Below are 14,379 nucleotides of genomic sequence, written 5' to 3'. Positions count from 1 at the left end.
ACAGAGCATCTGTGGTAGAAACAATTACTGATTTTAAAAATTTTAACTGCTCCCCTGCAATAGAGCATGCATGCTGTCTCACCAACAGGCAACCCTTCCCACAATGGGCATGAGTGTTCCAACTGCTACAGAATGCAGGTGGAAAATGAATTTATAACAGAATAAAGATTATTGTACTGCTTCGATTATACATTTAGTTCAATCCATACAATGGTATGAAGTGTCAGACAAGTTTATCCACCAAGTAACCCATAACTGCATGGCAGCATGTTGCATCTTGTATAGAAAACTAGAGCTACAACTGCATAATTTATACCTTACCAGTGCTATAAAAAGCCCAAGCGTCCCTTTGGGGCAGAAGGAAAGTGGAAAAAGATGATCTTCAAGAAAGCATCTAAACTGCTCAGCATGATATTTGTGTTTCAATTATTTTCAGGCCACCTACTTAGAGCTGAATACCCTCATAAGTTACTGATGATCCCAGTCCAAGAGGGTGGGGAGAAGAGCACTTCTATCCTAGTTCTTAAATCCAAGTATATTTTCATGGTAGAAAAAAATGCTAATTTTCTTAAGTAGACTTAAAACTACTTAGAAACAGCCTTTGATCTTCATATAGATGAAAGCCAAGCTCTTCTGCGTAACTTTCCAGCCCCAATTCTTCTCCAAGTCTGACAATTAAGGCCAAAACAAGCAAGAGACTGTCAAGTGAACACCACACAGCACCATGTACAGAATTCCCTGTTTGCACCTAAACTTCCCCAGGAAAGAGGTCATCTGGAAACAGACTGCCTTTCAAACAGATTTAACTTAACCTGTTCCCACCAATTCTTTCCCAAGAGCCCCTCAAGTCAGGAACAGATTTGCAAACTAAAGCAGACCACTAACAGTAACTCGATCCCAGACACCAACAGACATCCCAGAAAGGCTCACGACCTCTCCCCATCACTAAAACTTCAGATCAGCATTGTCAGAAATCTCCCCTACTCCAAAAATGAGGGATGGTTATTTCCTCATCTGCTGGTCCTGTGCTCTCTCTTCCCCATGCTGCCTCTGGCCAGCCTCCCCCCATCTCTGAGGCTAAACTCCAGTCCTATCACTGACAACTGTTGAGGTGCTGCTACCAGAAAGGAAGAAAAGAGCAGGGCACAACCGCTCAGTAGAGTACCTAGTTACCACTTACTGGTGGATCAGCTTACTAGTGTTAATCAGTAAATGAAGAGTGGTAACAGGGTTTTAGAGTAAACTTATCTGCAGAAGCAGTTAACTACTGTTAGCATTCACCTAGGCAGAAAAACTTGTCCCATGACTCAAGTTGAAGGCAGGAGCTACCACTTCACATACTACTCTGAGGTGGTACAGCTTGGAAATCTCCAAGTTAAGGCTAAAATATCTATTTTTTGTTTCTTAGAATATTATCAGTCTTTAAGGTAACCTGACAAACGGTTCAGTAGTTCTTACCTAAAGCCACATATTCTCCATCTTCCATATTTTTCACATTAATCATCTCCTTTTCATATTCTAAATACTCTAAGAACGCTTTCACAGACAGTACACAATCTTTCTCATCAGCAAACCGAACAGCAGTTTGAGTGTTCTCTTGCTTGTAGTTCTCCAGTAACATTTGAAGCCTAAGAAAATCTTTTTTGTCCAGTCGAAGTAGCTTAGCCAAGTCCTTAAAAATAAGAAAACAAAAAAATCCTGTATCACACAAGACTAATGCAAACAGATTTTTTTTCATAAAATGGTGAAAACTAAAGCAAACTCAAAAGAATCAAATATTTTGAACATAAAAATTAGTTTTAAAAGGGTCAGAATAATTGAATAATCTCAAATTCAGTTATTCATATAGCTCAAAATGAAGACACACATTCCCTGTATTCAGATCTTGCTCATTGTATAACTGTTATCTATATGGCAAACAAGCCCATACAACACCATTCTTTATGTTTTCTTATAAGTTTATAAGCATTTCTATAATGATATTAAAAGCAAGCCAAATTATAACGCAGACCACTGACTTTACTTAAAACCCCAGACAAAAGCAAATATCAGAATTTGTGACTACTGTTGGTCCCAAAATACTCCCCCCCCCCCCCCAAAAAAAAGATTTAAAGAATGCCCTGCGGACTTCGAATAAATGAGTGAAATCAGGAGCTACTGGTTCTATTTACACTTCTGTCTCAATATTCTGTGACTGCCACAGGATTTTAGGTTGATGAATAATTAAGCATTTGTATAGCGAATGAAAAAAAAAAATCAAATAGGAGTTACAAATCCATTACTTCATAACAAGTTTCAGTCCACAAAAAACTGTTAACTTGCTTAACTACTTACTTCATACGAGGCATGGAAAACATGTTTTTATGCTTAAATCACCACTCATTTCTCACAGAACTGAATTTTGAATTTACTCACATTATCTGTGGGTGGAGTGTCTTCCTGTATTCTCTGGGAATTTAGTTTGCTAACTAGTTCATAAAGATGTAACAGTTTCAATTTGTTTGCACAGAACTGTAAAAGTGCTTCATCCACACACTGGAGCTCGAGCTCTGAAGAGAAATAAAACCATGTTTTAATTTCAGTATACGGCCAGGAGCAGTGAAATGTACTTTGCAGCTGCATTAAGCTCCTTTATTAGAATTGGAGGACATACGTCTCTCAGTGTAATTTTTTTTTTTTCTGATGTACTGTTGCTTGCAACGATTATATTTAAAATCATGGTAGTATAAAACAAGAATTACTTTTACCAGAAGAATTAAAGAGAATATTATCAGGCTTATTTTTAAGCCGAAAAAGGTTGGTAATACGACACTGAACAAAGACAAATATATTGCTTTCTCTTGGTTAAAGGCCAAACCACAGGCTGACAAAAAATGAAAGAAACTGAGTCTCAAGCAGATTTTCTTTTATCAAGAATTACATACCAAACTATAATCGTTTATTCATGCTGCTAATGTTTTAATGTGGCACATCCCTTGCACTAAATTTCCAAGACTAAGACTGTGGAAATACAAAAGCCATCATCTTGCAGAGATGAAACTCAATTCATATTAATAGATGTCAAGCCCTCTTCTGATACATCTGTTGTTGTTCAGCATTCAGAAGAAACTAAAGCAATCAGAATATATGCAGTTTACACCAACACGATGTTAAATAAAGACTCCATTCCGACTTACTTGTTTTAAAAGAAAACTATCAAAGAGCAAGTGAAGCATATATTAAAAAACAGTGAAAGTTTTTAACTACGAAGTGTATACATATATTTTTATACTCACACACGCTCCGAGTCTAGAGGAAGCTGTTTTTCAGTTTATTTGACTGGATTTGCAAAGAAATTGGATTCTAACTCACCACTTCATAATATATACAAGTCTCCCTTCAGTTTCAAACCAAATGCAGAAACAGACCAGAACACAAAAGACCAGAAGAAGGTACAAAAGCGGTATAGGCGTATAATTTGATTTTCTTTTCTTTTCTTTTTTTTTAAATAACAGTTATAGCTTCAGGGAAATACTCACTTGTCTATCCTCACTTGTCTTTTACTTATTACTTGTTTACTACTTTAAACTAAAGAATAAAATACCATTCAAAAAATCGGATCATATCAGAGGAAGTAACTGTTGTTGTTTGCCTACTCTCTGATTTTGTAGAGAAAGGAACAAAATTGGACAACTGCTCTTTTGCTACAAGCTTTATATCTCACTTCATCATGTATTAGTTTTTGAATATATCATCTTCATGCTGAAACAGCTTCTAAACATGATTTTCTCCCAGGAAATTTAATCACCTTTGACATGCTGCTATTAAAAATCCTACAAACAAAAAAGAGACCTGCACAGCTTGCCACACAGTCACTTGACCTTTCCTTCACAACCACAGCATTCATATAGCTGAACATCTGCTTCACAGTATGTTTTTACCTACTAAGCACAAGTGGAAGCGCTCCTACTCCTGTGAAATTAGAAGGCTAGAACATCAGGAAAGTTTGTTTATTTTGACAGGCAGGAAATAATGCTATGTATGAATGTAAAAAAGCCCCACACTCAAACGAAAAACCTCAGTACAGATACAGTCCTATAAATCTTTTCAGTAAAAAAAAAAAATGGCATGATTTTATTTTTCTTTGTTTTTTAGGACTTCTCACAGAAATTCATAATATTATCATTTTAGAATGCTGGATCTTGCCAAAATTAGGTAGAGAACTACACATGTGGAGCCCTCGCTCTCCTCTACCCACTTCAAGAAAATGGCTGAAAAACCACTGATGCCTGTGGAGGAAAGATTTCTCCTCGAGGTTTTGAAACTAGAAAAGCATGTTGTCACATTCTCCCTGAGGCAGGGCAAGGGACGTAGCCATTCTAATTGACAAATAGTTTATTAAGGACTTCCATACAACAATGGTAGAGATGGCTAGAGTCTATTCCTAAAGCCTCATCTTCTCCCAATAAGCTGAAATGATTCAAAAAATGAACCAAAAATATACTGACTTCTGCCGAGTAGTATGTGAATGCATTAGAAGTATGTGAACCCCAACACATGTGAAAGGAAGCGGCAGGCATAAGCTTCTCTACTCTATTCCTCAACACTCAGCTGGGCCTCCAAAATGGGGTCATCTCAAGCACAAAGAAGGTTCTTCCAGTTTAGAAAGATGCAAGTCTGTCATTTCAAATAAACAACCTCACAGAATTTCAGCAACAAGATTTTTTGAATGGGTAATGACTTTTCCCCAAGAGTGGTTCTGAAAACTCTAGGAATCCATATAAAATATAACTCTAGTGAGGTTTACCAAGACAGAATAGTGGGCATCGGGCCACAGCTCAGATCCTCTGTGATAAGGATCCATTAGATTAGAATTCACAGATCTGAAGTACCATAAACTTTCTGTCTTCCTTAGGAAAAGAAAAAAAAATTAAGAAACTTCTACACACAAAAACTTGGGAAATCTCCTTTCTGAAGAAAGCTTTTACTGGATGAAAATACTGAGTCTGGGTTTGGTTTTTTGTTTGTTTGGGTTTTTTTGTTTTGGGTTTTTTTTATACGTAATTGCAGGATGCCAGGCACATGACAAGTATAGCAAAGCATACTTATTAGCAAGCTATTTGATATTCTACATGGAAAAAAATAAACATGTGAAAGCAACATCTTGTGATACCTAACAACAAAACTAAGCAGTCTCCTTGTGGAATAGAATAGTTCCACAATAGCCCTATAGCACTAGTCTTTCTTCAAGACTCGTTGCAGACAAAGTGCAAATGACTCTCCATATTTGCAAAATAAATATCCACCTACCCTGTTTTTTTAAATTATCCATTAATGTCTGAGTGATGTTTGAGAGAGATGAGAGTGGCACACATTCACTTGTCAATATACTTTCCAGAGCCTGTTAAGCAAACATTCAACAGAATCAAACATTTACTTAATTTTACTGTGAAAACATATAACATAAGCCCACAATAGCACAACTTTGAGAATGATTTTCAGCTGCTTTTTGTCTTCACATATACTTGTTACATAATTTGATCCTACAGCAAGCTCTGCGCTGTTTACGTTACTTCAATTTTATCATAGATAATACTTTGAGGAAGTCACAAATCAATATTAACTCTAGGCAGTATGCTAAAAAAAGCAAAATAATTAATAACTCTATTTACTTCAAGTAACTATAGGAAAAAATAACACATTTTGTAAGATCTATAAAGGTTTAGCACTCCAGTCTGATAATGCAACTTTTTTTTTTTCCAGTATTCAAGTAATGATTTCTGAACATTCACCTGTTTCTTTGTAGCAGGATATTTAATATCAAGGATTAATTCCTTTGCTTCAGCTTCAACCAAGTCTGCAAACAAAGACAATGGTGTCTTTAATTCATATTATCCAGTTGGATTGTAAAAAGCAAGGCAATCTGCGTCACAGTTAAAACGTAGATGGGTTCATGCTATAGAGCTGACTGACACTATTACAAGAGATGCCACAACAAACTTAGGGAAAACAAAACAAAGTAGCAGCTGAGTGGCATCTCTTATTCAGATTTGCCTTTTGTTAGAAATATATATTACATATATAAACAAGGACATCTGCAGTCAAATGTTGAACTCAGCTCTACCATGACATGGCATAATGGCTTGCAAACAGACCATGCTTCAAGTAAGCACTCACAGTAGAGTTCAAGTAAGATTTAAATGGCAGACAAGGCTTATACTGGATCCTTGTATGGGACAAATTTAATCTGGTAGCTTCTAAAACATACAAGCCATTTAAAAAGATCCTGATTCATAAAGCTGTCAGCATGCACTGCTATCATACCTGTGATCATACACTTACAGAGCAGATAATACAAGAACCATTTGATAACAATGATAAGAAATTATATAAGAGAACCTACCTGGATCTGAAGTTTTAGCTTTGAGTAATGCATTTAACTTCTTCACTAGATGCATATCCTTTGCTCGCTCACTCTTTTTATCACTAAAAGGAAATAATTTTACTTATATGTGTGAAGAAAACTGAAATGAACGATTCAGAAAAACACAGGTTTCTTTTATTTATGCTACTTTAAGATAACATCACATCAATAAAAAAATCAAGCTAATGCATACAAATCAGTGAGACTATTAACAGCATAATACACTATTCAGCTTGAGACGGAACACCAGAATTGCTCTCTATAAATAAAAAATTATTTCCAAAACCAATAATGAAATTAAATTGGGTACAGAGAATGCAGAAACCCCTTACCTCAGTGCTAAATGAAAAGGTACATGGATAGTTTTTACACTTCCAGAGACCGGATCAAGAAGACATATCTGGTAGGTCTGAGGCTGCCATCCCTGACTGGTCACATTGTTCAAACCCATTATTTTATAACCTGGATACAACAATCTGAAACCAACATAAGAACATGGCCTTTACACTGAAGAATGAAATCAGCAACTCTCCCTTTTCACACACTGAATAAAAAGGGGAACAGTTTTGTAAAGCTAAGGCTTAATAACTGCTAAGTTATGTTTATCAGGAAAGACTGTAGAGCCACAAAGCAGGACAAAAATCCCCTTTTATAACACAATAACAAGCTGCATTCAGTAGAAATACTGTTGGCAATACAAAGACAGCCTACCAGCACTTCCTGCTGTTGCCACTGGAATATCCATGTATCGCTTCACCCCAGCAGTGTAGCTAATGTATTCACATGCAAACCATTTCTTACCTACAGTGCTTCCCCACATTGAAGGCCCCGACCCGAGGCCCTTGCTGAGTGCTCCACACTTCCAGGATTCCTCTCCTTGGAGCATAGATCACAAGAAACTGAGCCACTCTGCTTGGGCCCTGTGCATGTCCAAAAGGTGAAAAATCCATCTTCTCAGTTTCCCTCTCATGAAGATCCTCTACCGTTTGTATCCAACCAATTTCTGCATCACGGTATCCTTTGTAAGAGAAGACAAGTTCATCAGTGTATAGAAATTAATAAATTATTAAAATGCATAAGCACCAGCTTACCTAAGTATTATTCCTGTAGCAAGCCGTTTTAAACTTTGTTTCAAACTGTGCACCACTGGTCAGTAGCCAGGCTTCTATAAGAGGGATCTGTGGCCATGCACTTCGAGCACAGCCCACTAGAGGACTTCTCAGAGCCAAATTCAGCCTCCTACAGAGCTTTTGGAAGGGACCAGCCCTTCCCGGAGAAGCCACAGAAAATAAAACACATCAGGTCCGTACTCCTGGGCATTGTATCAAGACAAAAGCTTCTCAGAGAAGAAAGAGTTATAAACAAGTTTATAATAAGATATATTATACCAAGAAGGTTGCAAAGGGTCCACAACTTGATTAATGAGAAAAGATAAGAGTTCTCAAAATGCTTTCAGTAGACAGCTTTGCTTTAAAAAGCTATTTCACATATAAACAGCCTCACTCATAAGGCTCTAACAGGGAGATGGCTGGCAAGTTGTGAATGTGTGTTTGACCATCAAATAAACCTTGTTAGTGTAACAGGAAATCCTAGATAATATTAAGCTGTCAGTAACAAAGGAAAAAAGTGAAAAAAGCACAGTATTATACCAAATAAGCTTCAAATATGGGAGAAGGAGAATGCACAAGGGAAACTTGACTGCCCTATTTTACTGTTAGTATGTCTCTGAAGTAGGTACTATTTTCATGCCCACTAATCTTCTGAATTAGCAGCGTGGGAGAGAGACAGTAGAGCTAGAGATTTTCTCTCTGTTCATAAAACTTATTCCCCATGCCATAAAAAGCTGCAAAACTTTAATCCCGTATGAAGAATGAGGAGTATTGTTACATTAGATATAATCACAATTACAAGAATCAATCAAGAAAGCTTAACATCAGTATTTTCTTAACATCAGTATTTTCTTACAAAAAAATCTTTGGTTTAAAAGAGACTAAACACTGCCTTCTTGCGCAGTCACCATAATGAAAATGAGAAACTAACAAGTCATATCTATTATTCAAACTTCTGCTTACTTTCTCAGCAAAGCTAAAGATGATCCTAGAACTTACCAAGAGACAGAATCTTGAAAAATAGAGCTAAAGCTCTTCAAAAAATAATTAGGTCAAAAGCTTCCTCTTAAGATACAGTCTAGGAGTGGAGGGGGAAAATCTATACAATACAGACCAAATAGACCAAATTCTTTCTATAGTCCATATCAGTACTTCAAGGGTTGGCACAACAATGCCCTTACTGAGTTCCTATTAAATCTGTCCTTAATTTGGCTTGTAATAACAGAATGTACTAAAATCTTCCACAATTATGGAAAAACTCCTGGGATTCTAAGTCAAGTCTGAACATAGAAGCCCAGTATTCTGACGCATATTAGTTGCTATACTGATGTACACTATCATACCTTTCCACATGCGAACTGCAAGTCCTCTTGTAACATCCAGTAAAATAACCCTTCCAAAGTCATCTGTTACTGCCGCCAAAGTGTTACATGGAGAAAGACATATTCTTTCACCATGGCGACGGGAATCTGGAAGTCCAAACCTAAAAATCAAACAAAAACACTAAATATCTAAGATAACACTTCAGAAACAGTAAGCAGAGTATCTTATATGGACTAAGATTTTTTTAAGGTGTCATAAAGATATGGGTAAAATTAAGAGCATATTATGACTAGAGTTTTTGTGCTGTCTACTGGGAGATTTTGTAGGTCTGTTAAAGTTCTACTGAAAACTAAAGGCTGCTAAAACATGAAGACTGAATTTGCAAAAATTTGAGAAACCAGGATAATCAATTGACTTATAAAGGACCTCAGAGCAGTGGGTTATTTTATAAGTCTTCCCTTATTGCCAAACACCCTTAAGAATACTTCAAGAAATCAGGAAAGAACAGTCGGCACTGAGTTTAGTTTTTCATCAGCTTTCTTGAAATCATTAAGCTATAACCTGATATGTTCCCACTCGCCCCTTCTCCTCTCTCCTTGCGTCCAGCAGGGAAACAGGATACCTCTTAATTTTCACTTAATTATTGAAAAGCTATAAGCTATCATAAGCAGCAAGTATCTCGTGCAGTTTCTTTGAGGCACTTCAGAGAAACTTCAGGCCTGATAGTCATGCACTTACACTTACATTAAATAGTGCAGACTGTGCTTTTATAGTAACAACACACACAAACACACTAGAAGTTACACAGAGACGAATAAAGTAATTTGTAGAGTATGCTAAAATGAAATGAAATGAAGCTTAAAAAAAGTCACCTGCAAACTATCATCCCTGCTTAAAGTCAAGAAAAAGACAGAGGTTGATCAGCTACACCACTTTCAAAAACAATTCAAATAATCAAGAACACAAGAGCTTCAAAGCAACTGAGGTGTTATATCAAACTTGCCTCACTGCCAATGGGGTGGCAGGTTCAACTTTTGGTTTCTGTTTTGGGGCAGGTTCTTCTTCATGTTTGCTCTTCCAACCAAGCCAGCCACTTGCAATAGAAAAAAAGTATCAGGAGAGTCATACTAATGGTTCTAAAATTCCTCAAACTTATGTGGCTACTAAAACAAAAAAAAAAAATCATTTAATACTTTGTATTTTATTACCTGGCAGCATTAAATAATGCTGAAGTCAGTTTACTTGCAACTGCTAAGGCAACATGAGACAGTAGCGGCTGTGAGCTACCCTGAAAGGAAGGAGAAGAGTATTTAGAAAGCCAAGAAATAGTTCTTAGACTGAACTCAACTGCAGAATAGTTTTTCAGGCCTCTTATGGACTTCCAGCTCAGAAAAGCACAGCTTTAAGATTCTACAAAGTTTTAATTCATTGTCCCCAGAAAAGCCATTCTGACATCTCTTTAGTATTTCAAAATCCTCCTGCAAGGCACTAGTAGCTCAGTAAGTTTCTGCAACAGAAATTAAGAACCTTGTGTATGATTTATCATGGAAAGTTAGCTTCGGAATCATGGAAGGCTTCGATATCATGGAAAGTATGGCTTCAGCATTCTTGCAAACATCAACATTAGCAGTTGTCATAAACACACTGGAAAAGCAAGAGCAAAACCAAAATTCTGATTCTAGCACTTTCAATCAGCTTTTGACCCCTGATAAGGACAGCAGGCTTTTAGGGTCTGAATGTACAAGACACACATAGGTACATTGCCATCCTTTTTCCCCCAATGTGAAAGAACAGCGTAAGTGTGTCTACAAGGTAACATTAAGCAAAAACTGAAGTTCCACTACATGAACAGATACTATGATAAAATTTCCTCAGTATTGCCAGGCTGTATATATAACATGATCAAAGCCTAAAGGTCTCCAATAATCCATAAGATGCATGTATACACAATCTCAACCTTTGTTTTTTTTTTTTTAAAGCCATTAAGGTACCTAACAAATCCTCCCTCTGCCCAAAAGAATTTTAATTGATTATTACATTGATTTTAAGATAAAGAATAAAGGTTCTCATTGGTAGGAACCTGTGAAGACATCACTAACACACCCAACCAAACAGAGTTTTTTCCTCCAGATGATTCCAGTTTCTGAAGATCAAGAAGAGGGGGAAATGTCAGCATGAAATGAACATAAGAATACTTTAGAAATACTCATACAGAAAAGAGAAGGATTAATTATTCAAACAGTTTCACTAAGTCAACTTTGTAGTACATACCTCTAGAGCAAAAAAGAAACCAGTGAAAGGACTGGATCCAACAGTAACATACTGAGACATAGCAGGTGGGCTATTTTTTATAGCTGCATTATATCCACCTATATTGGAGGCAGTCTTCATTTGATCAAAAGGAGACAGTGTTGTGATACCTAACAAAAAACATTAAGAAGAGTGTCTTATACTTTCAGAACAAAGGTACACAATTTTATTCCAGGCTTTAAAAGTCTAAGTATGTTCCTGCCTTCTTGGCTGACCAGGCACAATTCAGGGGGAGGGTGAAGTAGGAAATAAAGATCTAGCTACACAAATTCCTAAGAAAACAACAGAAATAACCTAATGTACTCAGGTTATTAAAAAATAGTGTTTGTTTATTTAAGAGAGCAGAAGTCCAGTCCAGTTTCCTTCAACAGTAAGACAAAGCCACCTAGTTTTCATAAGAAGCTGAGCAAGATTTGTTGTGATGATGAAAAACAGGAAAACAATCTTACATGATGAAGAAGGGAAGCTCCCCACAAGTGGCCTGAGTATTAATGGCTACTGAACCAGGAGAGATGCACACTGAAGAACAGTATCAGTGCTGTTTAGAGTTGAGCAGCAAAAGTTTTGCAGCAAAAACACATTGATGGCTATCCAAACTTCACTTGTCTGTTTAACACACTTCTGACTGCCTGCCTGCTTTTGTGAAAGGGAAGAAAGAAACTAAGCTTGCTCTCCCTCAGATCTGCCTGTCTGATAAGAACCTGGGCTTCTGCAATTCTTAAGGAGTCAAAGCCTTTGACAGTCAGTTTGGGGTTTTTTTTGGAAAGGAACAATCTAAACTCGCAGTTTCTTGAATGAGCCAGATTCAGGCAAGATCCTTATCAGTCTTATCCTACCTGCCAAACAGTTCTTTAACCTGGCAGATATGGGAAGAACTGCATCTGATCTAGTCTCTCTCTTGGATGTTTCTTAACAAACAATAGGGTAGAACAGTTACAAGTCTGCCATCTTTTCCCCTTCAAGTGCAGGGGGGGGGCTCAAAACAGACTAGAAGAGAAAGAAGAATATATTTTTTATGATGGTTAATGAGATCATTCACAACTTCAGTCCTCTCCCACTATTCATTTTCAGCCAAAGAGTACCACAAATCAATACTGTAAATCCTAATTTAACAGCACTAAGACACTTAGTTTCATTCAGCTTAATGTTTGAAGGTAAACAGAAATGCTTACCAATACTAGCATGGTCAACGATTGTATCCACATCCTGCAAGCCCCACTTCTTATAAGCTAACGGTGGCGGCTGCACATTCTCATTGCCGGATGCTGCAGCTGACAAAAGTTGGTAAAACACACACACACACACACAAAAATCTCTATTGAGTCAAAGACAAAGGAATAGCACAGCCAAGTAAAATAAAATTTTGATAAATACTGAAACCACAGAATAACCTGGTTTTAAATTAATATACATTTAAACATTTGCTGAGCTAAAAATGGAGCTTTGGAATACTTTCCTTGATGTAATTAAAACATTTAAGAAAAACTAACTGAATAAAATTTCACATGATATCCATCACAACATTTGCTATTTTTAGAGAGCTTTGCCTTATCAGTCACTTACATATTTATATTCTGTACAAACTACAGAATGCTACTACAACTTATTTCTGTGCTCTGGGCACGTTTTAGAGGGAACTCCTCAGCCAAAGCAATTGCAAAGCCAGCATATTCACAAGACATGCAACAGTCTGAGGTACAAGCACAGGTAAAACTAAGGCGATGACTGAAACTCCCCCAAAATGTATTACAACAAACACATAAACAATCAAGAATAAAAGATCATGTAGGACCACTGCCAGAGATATTACAGCTAGCTTTAAGTGCTTGTCTGCAAGCAGCGATCTTCTCTCATGAAAACAGTAGGATGTGTTTTGGCTGTGGAATTAGATGGATCTTTCTCATTATAGCTAAAATCAGTACCTGCATCTTTTCTTTCTAGTTTGCTGCATGATTCACAGAGTATCAGTTTAAAAGTTCCGATTTATGGGAGTCTTCCCTCTCCTCTGTTCCATGGAAATGCCACCCCTCCATTAAAAGCATAAAAACAACCATATTAGACCCCAAAATCCATCTAGCCCAGTAAAGGATCTGAGCACAGCTAAAACCAGATGTCTAGGAAGAATATTAGAACAAGGACATATATCTGATAACATATCTCTAACATGTCTTCCAGCTTCCAGAGAGATCTTCTAAGCCAGAGGTAAATTCTAAGCACTCAGTAAACCTCCACAGCTTTCTCCTTTATTAACCTGTCCAGTCTCCCTTTGAGCCCAAGAAAGTTTTTAGCATCCACATCATCCTTAGGCAAAGAGTCCCACAATTTAACCCCACACTGCATAAAAGCCATCTGCTTTTATTTTGAACTCACTACTACCTAGCTTCATTTCACGCCCCTTCATCCTGAACTGGAAGAAAGAGCAATCTATTCCTATCCACTATCTCCATACGATTCAAAGAGCTGTCTCACCACAGTAGCATTCCTCAGTTCTTTACCACTCGTCCCTTCTATGCAAGGTTCCAGCCTCAACCTAAGGGTGCTGCTGTCCCAACAGTTCCTAAAGCTGTCATGCTGGCAGATCCATTGTGGTTCTTCCATACACTCAGCCTCATGATATAACTATTTTCTGCTGACGCACCCTGGTGCAGAGGAAATGAGAATCTGACAAAACTGAAGTACAATGAGAACAACCATCAAGAAATTCAGGAGAACAATCCAGCAACAGCTTCTGTTTAACATTTTATCTCCCGGACTTTTAACAGTCCTGTGCTTGTACAATCTACCATACAGTACTGTTATGTGGTTCTCCCATCACCCCAGAAAACTGACCCAGCTTCCAAATCACAGTTCAAACAGGCACCAAAGTAACGGAACAGGATCAAAGACTGCAAAGTCTAACAGGTACCAAAGACTCTCAGGCCTTCATTAACATGAAGAGCATAGACCATTACTAATGTCACCATTACAGTGGTATCAATTCCCAATAGGTCTTTCCCAGGAAGAAAAGCATTTCACTAACTCTCAGTGACATCAGCGTCCTGACTTGCTAAGCACCTTAACAGTATTAAGGTAACAATGTGCAAGACAGGCAATACTACTCAGATAACTTGTGCTCTGAGGACACTTTCTGTGGAGGAAAAAAACTACTTGTATGCAGCAGATGCTACATGCCGATTGACAAGCAAGGAAGATCCAAACTCCACCTTGATTTGGTACTTAACAAACAAAAACAAA

General features: G+C 37.3%; 1 protein-coding gene across 3 annotated transcripts in view; it reads right to left on the bottom strand.

Moving 5' to 3' along the window:
- Positions 1-14,379, bottom strand: part of RAB3GAP2 (RAB3 GTPase activating non-catalytic protein subunit 2) — a 53,199-nt gene that overhangs the window by 16,797 nt on the left and 22,023 nt on the right. For 2 of the 3 annotated variants that reach the window (XM_067293041.1, XM_067293043.1), the window contains exons 9-20: positions 12,318-12,416; positions 11,107-11,255; positions 10,044-10,123; positions 9,839-9,928; positions 8,856-8,995; positions 7,205-7,421; positions 6,736-6,879; positions 6,383-6,465; positions 5,772-5,836; positions 5,290-5,380; positions 2,416-2,549; positions 1,459-1,672 (exon numbers count right to left, since the gene is read on the bottom strand). In XM_067293041.1, coding sequence (XP_067149142.1) covers positions 1,459-1,672; positions 2,416-2,549; positions 5,290-5,380; positions 5,772-5,836; positions 6,383-6,465; positions 6,736-6,879; positions 7,205-7,421; positions 8,856-8,995; positions 9,839-9,928; positions 10,044-10,123; positions 11,107-11,255; positions 12,318-12,416 — 1,506 coding nt within the window. The remainder of the gene's footprint in view (positions 1-1,458; positions 1,673-2,415; positions 2,550-5,289; positions 5,381-5,771; positions 5,837-6,382; positions 6,466-6,735; positions 6,880-7,204; positions 7,422-8,855; positions 8,996-9,838; positions 9,929-10,043; positions 10,124-11,106; positions 11,256-12,317; positions 12,417-14,379) is intronic. The other variant, XM_067293042.1, reaches the window with a different exon arrangement.

Source organism: Apteryx mantelli, chromosome 3 (assembly GCF_036417845.1).
Source record: "Apteryx mantelli isolate bAptMan1 chromosome 3, bAptMan1.hap1, whole genome shotgun sequence".
NCBI lineage: Eukaryota > Metazoa > Chordata > Aves > Apterygiformes > Apterygidae > Apteryx > Apteryx mantelli.
Note: the sequence above shows the minus strand (reverse complement) of the source record. Positions and strands in the feature narration are given on the sequence as shown.